General features: G+C 45.3%; 1 protein-coding gene across 3 annotated transcripts in view; it reads right to left on the reverse strand.

Moving 5' to 3' along the window:
* The window catches only part of METTL9 (methyltransferase like 9), a 48,234-nt gene that overhangs the window by 39,727 nt on the left and 1,905 nt on the right, over positions 1 to 6,602 (reverse strand). Inside the window, exon 1 of one of the 3 annotated variants that reach the window (XM_025275078.2) lies at positions 6,130 to 6,441. The exons of 1 other annotated variant lie outside the window; for it this stretch is intronic. In XM_025275078.2, coding sequence (XP_025130863.1) covers positions 6,130 to 6,294 — 165 coding nt within the window. In that variant the 5' untranslated portion in view covers positions 6,295 to 6,441. Of the gene's footprint in view, positions 1 to 6,129; positions 6,442 to 6,602 lie in introns of those variants that run through there. One more of the 3 variants, XM_025275076.2, reaches the window with a different exon arrangement.

Below are 6,602 nucleotides of genomic sequence, written 5' to 3' on the forward strand. Positions count from 1 at the left end.
TTTGTCAGTCGCTCAGTCGTGTCCGACTCTTTTCAAGTGTCTTAGGTAATGCGGTTCAATAATAAATAACTATTTGGTCTTTTATCACCAGTTCCCAGCACAGAGCTCCTAAAACCTTGAAGAAATTCCAGAGTGAGTGTATGGTCATGTGATGACCAGGAGGGCAAGATGGAACTTTCAGTCCCACCTCTAATATCTAGGGAGGAGACAGAAGCTAAAGATTGAGTTTAACCAACACTGGTCAAAGATTTCATCAATCACACCTTGGTAACGAAACCTCCATAAACCTCTAAAAGACAGGGTTCTGGGTGCTTCCAGGTAGCTGAACACATGGACATGCTGGGAGGATGGCTTACCTGGACAGGGCTTGGGAGCTCTGTGACACCCTCTACGTTCCCCCGCCAGTCCCTTGCCCTATGCCTCTGTTCCATTTGGCTGTTCCCAAGTTGTATCCTCTATAACAAACTGTAAACAGAAACCAAGTGTTTTCCTAAGCTCTGTAAATCATTATCTAATTTGATGGGGGGTTGTGGAAACCCCAGAATTTGTAACCAAGTCAGACAGAAGCATGGGTAGGCTATGTGAGGACAGTCTTGCAGGAGGGAGCCCTTAAATCTCTGGGCTGTTAACTGGGTAGTGTCAAATAGAAGTGAATCACAGAACACCTAGCTGGTGTCAGAGAACTGGTTGGTGTCACAAGAAGGACACCACAGGTAAGACTTTTTCCCAATGTTAAACCTGACCAAAGCATGCGCAAACTGGATAAAGGCCAGAACTTCAAGCACTTGTTTTCATCTTTATCTGCTCACAAACGCAAAAACAACTTGGACTGTTACATAATTTCAGTGTCTACACAGAGCTCCACTAGAGTGGGTTGCTATTAAGCAGGCAACCTACTTTCACAGCCCCTCAGGCAACAAGGCTTCCTAAGAGGGACACCATGAAACAGTGCGGAAAGCCTGGGCCTTGAAACCAGACAGAGCAGGATTCAAAATTCCAACTCTGCTATCTATTAACTGTGCTCTTAAGCAAGTTTCATCACTCTTAGCCTCTGTTTGTAAAATGGGGATGTACCACCTACCTCCAAGAGTTGTTATAAGGATTAGAGAGGATAATATATATACACAGTGCCTGACACTTAATAGAAGCCCAATAACTTGATTTTCTTTCCCTTCCTGTTCAAGGTTCACAAAAGCCAGTTGAGAACTGAGGTTCAAGGGAATGCCCAAACCACACTGTAGGTCTGGGCACTCTGCCATTCTCAAAAGAAGTGAGTAACCAAAGACCTGAGATATTCAATACCACTAAAGGCAACCAGAAAGGCTCCACTAACGGAGTACAGGAGAATCTTAGCTACTGCAGTGAGTGGTTAAGACCAACCTGAAGATACTGACCTTAACAGCTAAGGATTCAAAAATCACATTCTAAGCTCTATAATGCAATCATATCAGTCCAGACATTTAATCACTTGTGTATCAGATTGCCTTGTGTATCAGATTCACTGATACCTTGTACAAGGGCTTCCCTCGTAGCTCAGACAGTAAAGTAACCGCCTGTAATGCAGGAGACCTGGATTTGATCCCTAGGTTGGGAAGATCCCTAGGAGAAGGGAACGGCAACCCACTCCAGTATTCTTGCCTGAAGAACTATATGGACAGAGGAGCCTGGCGGGCTACAATCCATGGGGTGGCAAAGAGTCAAACACAACTGAGCAACTAACACACACACACCTTGTATATATGCACAGCACAGGTGTAAATATTCAAATCATTCACTCTTTTCCTACAAATGATACAAACCTAAACCAACAACCTCTTTATAGGAGACTTGAAAGTGCAGAGTAACAAGACACCCTCGCTTCCATGCAGGGAAAGATTAGATTAAATCACTTCAATTTTGATTTAATAAACAAATAATTGGCAATCTTCATTTCAAATACTCACTAGCTGTTAGTAGTTTATAATCCCAAGACTTTAACAAAGCTTCAGAGGATCTGAAACAGTCTTTTACAGAAGTATCAGGGTCCCAAGGGCACCTTCACAGGGGAACATAAAGGCCTCTGGTACACCCCGAAGAAGGGACCTTCCTTGTTCTCTAAAACTGAAGCTAACACTTGTTTAGCGTTTCAACACAGGTTATAAGGAAGGAAAGAAACTCTTTTCAAAATCTCTTTGGTATTCCACTGAAAAGGCCTCCAGACTTTCCAAGGCACTTCAGAGGACACAAACCTATCTATCAGCATCTGTCTGGCTAGCTGGCTGACCCCTCTGGGCACTGTTAACTCATGCCTAACTTTGGTCCACCTCCACAAGGCAACTGGGGAGTGAGGAGCAGGAGATGGAACCTGTATTTAGCACAACCTTTGACCTGTGGCTGTGATGTCCAAGTACTATTTTTTCATCTGAAAGAAAATCCAAATTGTTTCAATTCTATCTTAAATCCATCATTGCTTATGGCAGAGCACATTTCTGAGTTTACCTAAGAAGGTGAAATGAAAAACTCAGATATATACATATTTGCAATTTTAAGTTACCTTATATATTTATTAAATTACTTTTTATTGAAGGATAATTGCTTTACACAATTTTGCTGTTTTCTGTCAAACCTCAACAAGAATCAGCCATAGGTATACATATATCCCCTCCCTTTTGAACCTCCCTCCCATCTCCCTCCCCAAGTTACCTTATTAATTCCAGATAATGTTATCTGTGCTCTTAAAACACCTGGCAGTGTATCAACTGGAGAAACAGTCCTGGCCTGGTTCCAGGGAGTTCTATAACAATTCTTTTGTCACTCCATCAATTGAGAAGCTGCTGAATGACTCTTATTATCAAGAACCTAGTTAGTGCGGCCTAAGAGTTCTTTCAAGTTTCAATAGCTCTTTAACAGTTGCGTTAACTAGCAGGTGCAATGCCTCAAAAAGACTAGATTCAAAGTTACTGTCGTTATTGCTTTCTTTGTAAGTTCTGGGTCAGCCAATGTGGAAAAGCCACATATCTAGTTTCTCACTACCTGCCTCAATTTCTTCCCAATAAGTCAAAGTACCCAGCTTTCAATCTGTGATTAAGAATGTGCTGCTGATTAAGAAAACTGGAAATTTTCTCTGAAGCAAACTTCTTTAAAAAAAATTTTTTTCCCTCACTTTACAGTCTGTACAAAAAAGTCAGTGGTGCCTATTTGGCCGGCAAGCCATATGGATCTGTGCTGAGAAACCCCTTCCCTTCCTTCTCACTTTCCCCAAATGAAACACGAATCCCAGTTGTGAAACTAGCACACCAAGCACACCAAACCAAGGTATTAAAAGGGTGCTGTGACTATGGTTTAGAGCTGCTTTAGCCCAAAGGAGCCTTGCCTCTCCAGGATTCAGAACTAAATAGCTATTTTTAATGAACAAACATTGCCTAAGATCTCTCTTTTAAACACAGAATCCACCACCATAATTTCTTAATCAAACATAAGGAAAACTTGTAAGTATAGTTCAATCAAATCCATAACCCTACTTCCATGCAACTGCAAAAGAACCAGATGGCTGGCTATGGAACCCACATACCCAAATGAACACCAGAAGACCTGGTATAAACTATTAACTTGAAGGGAGGGAAAGCATTTAGAGTTAAGTTACTTGACAAGCAACAAAGTTTATAAGGATCCTGGAACACAAAGCAGAAAACAAATCATCAACTCAGCCAGGGCAGAGAGAACAGTCTCCTAGTTCATTTATTTCACTGTGATTTCCATAAACATCTCTTTTGTTCACTTTAATCTTTTATTCATGGACAATATTTTCATAATGTGAATGCATCAACTCAAAATAATGTCTTGAGTGACTGTTCTAAGGAAAAGAGCCAATCTTCCCCCTTCTACTCAATATTCAAAAAGCACCAGATCAGTCTTCATTTGGAGAAACTAGCTGCCCAAATTGTTATGTGCAACTGGTTAAAATACACAGTTATTACACATACTTGAGTATCTTAGAAACATAAAGAAGCAAAGGCGGTACTGGAAACCAGTATTAATTTTCCTTAGAACCTGACAGATCCAACTTTTAAAAAGTACACAATTGGAAGACATTCTGAGATGTCTTGTTAGGCCATCGTCTGAGGCTGTGTCTGCAGCTATAATTCTACCTAGGCCCCATAAAAATCACGTGACTTAAACAGTTTTTCAGTTTTTATATGTCCATTTCTTTTATGAGCACTGAAAACATCAAGTATACTGAAGTAGCACTAATCTCAAGTGTTACAATAAAAATCTATAGTCAAGAGACTCTACTATAATTCCATGTCAATGGAAGTAAGCCTTTTTATCCTACCCATAACTTTATTTCTACCAGCTGTTAAAGATGACATTTCTACTCACTGTTTTACATCATTATCCATGTTACTTCGAGATATATATCTTAGTAACCGAACATTATCACTACAGTACAACTCTAAAAATGACTAATCCATTGCAGGGAATGTGGTTTTACAGGTTAAGGACACCTACTAAGTTTATGTACACTCCTAACAATATTTCTTTGGAAGGAATGATGCTAAAGCTGAAACTCCAGTACTTTGGCCACCTCATGCGAAGAGTTGACTCATTGGAAAAGACTCTGATGCTGGAAGGGATTGGGGGCAGGAGGAGAAGGGGATGACAGAGGATGAGATGGCTGGATGGCATCATTGACTAGATGGACTTGAGTCTGAGTGAACTCCGGGAGTTGGTGATGGACAGGGAGGCCTGGCGTGCTGCGATTCATGGGGTCGCAAAGAGTCAGACACGGCTGAGCGACTGAAATGAACTGAACTGAACTGAACAATATCATAGGGGTGATTAACAAAGTATTAGTACAATAGCTGTGGGATTACAAAAAAATTCTATAGACATTTATAATTTCCTTTAAAAACAGAAAAAGCCCACTACAAATATTTTCTAAATAAAAACTAAACACTATTTCTCTGAATGGATTGTTTTATCTCCTTAGATAATTCTTCAGTTTCATTAGCACACATGAAATCAACTTCAGGGTAAACACTTGGCATCGTAGGAACAGTAATCTATGAAAATCAGAAATCTATGAAAATGATGAGACACAAGATGGGGAGTAATTAGCTACGGCTCTCTGGGAAAGCAAAATGTACTATAACTGCTAGCTATTATAAACCAATACTCCGGCAGAGTTCAAAAGCCACGAGGGCTTTCTTCTCAATGTCATGTTAACCGCAAACTACATTCTAATCAAACACGAAAGACCTCACTCTTAATTCTGCAAATGCACAAGTGGCACAAAACTAAGATAATGAAAAAGACTATCCAGCCAGCCACATCGCCATCGTTCACGGTGCAGAACTACAACTCTTTTAAAGAATTCGCTCCTGCCCAGTTCTAATAACCCTTCCAGTGAAAGCTTGCATCACCTTTCTTGTTACCACATCTCTCCGGTCAGATACCAAAATCAAAGTTTGAAGGAGATAATCTCTCTCTTAGGTAGGAGGGGAAGAAGGTTCGACAGGAGAGGAGTGACGACTTATCAAACACATTTTTAAGTGCTTAGGGAAAATGTCACCCAAACGAGCCCAGAGAGTTAAATGGCTCACGCTGCAAGGCTAAATTTCTTTATGGAACCTTTGTACGTTCAGAGATTCAACCAGACAAAAAGAGGGACTGGCTTTTCGGCGTGATACTCGGGGCTGATGGAAGCTGTCGGGGATACTGGGTTTGGTCGGGTCATTCAGTTCTCAGGCCTCGGTGCCAGATGGGTCCCCAGATGGGTCGCCACGCGCCGGCCCTAAAGTTCCTCCGGCCGGCCGCCAGGAGCGGACGCCGAAGTGGCCGAGCGTCTGCAATTACTGGCCGGGACCCGGGAACAATGCGCGGTTCCGGGGCGCTCGCGCCGGGGCCCCGGAGGGAAATCGAAGGTCGTCCTCCTCGCGAGCCGCCGAACAAAAGGAGCCGCGGGGCGCGGACCGGGCGCCCGGCCCAGAAGACGGTGGGGGGGGAAACTTTGCGAGGGGCCGGGGCGGCGGGGCGAGGCCCGGGGGGTGCCTCACGCCGCAACGCCCCGCACAATAGCCGGGCAGAGCGCGGGAAGGCTGGCCGCCCCGCCCCCGCCCCGCCGGGCCCGGTTCGGGTTCGGCCCCATACCTGGTGGTTCTCCTTCCTGCCGCCCGCGGCCGCCGCCGGCCCGCCCGGGCCGCTCGTCATGTTCACGTACAGGGAGCGGGTGAGCGGGCTCCGCAGGGTCCACATCCTCCGCGCCAGCCACACAGACGCCAGGCTCAGGCACAGCCAGCCCGCGAGCAGTCTCATCGGGGGCCTGCGGCCGCTCGCTCCGATCACCGCCGGGGCGAGGAGGAGGACGCGCCGCCGCCTCCAGCCGCTGCCGCCGCCGCCGCCCAGGCTCGAGCCATCGCGCCCGACTCGCCGCCCATCCAGCCCCTTCAGGGCCGAGGCAGGGGGTGGGGAGGAGCGGGCGGCGCTCAACCTTCCCGCCTACCCGGTCCTCTCAGCCCCCGGAACGCCGCCGCCGCGGAAGGCAGTTTCCACCCGGAGCACAAACGCAACGCCTGCGGCGCGTTCTCTCCGAAGCGCGTTCCCTTGGCCTAAAGAGCCAGCCA

The sequence above is a fragment of the Bubalus bubalis genome, chromosome 24 (assembly GCF_019923935.1).
Source record: "Bubalus bubalis isolate 160015118507 breed Murrah chromosome 24, NDDB_SH_1, whole genome shotgun sequence".
NCBI lineage: Eukaryota > Metazoa > Chordata > Mammalia > Artiodactyla > Bovidae > Bubalus > Bubalus bubalis.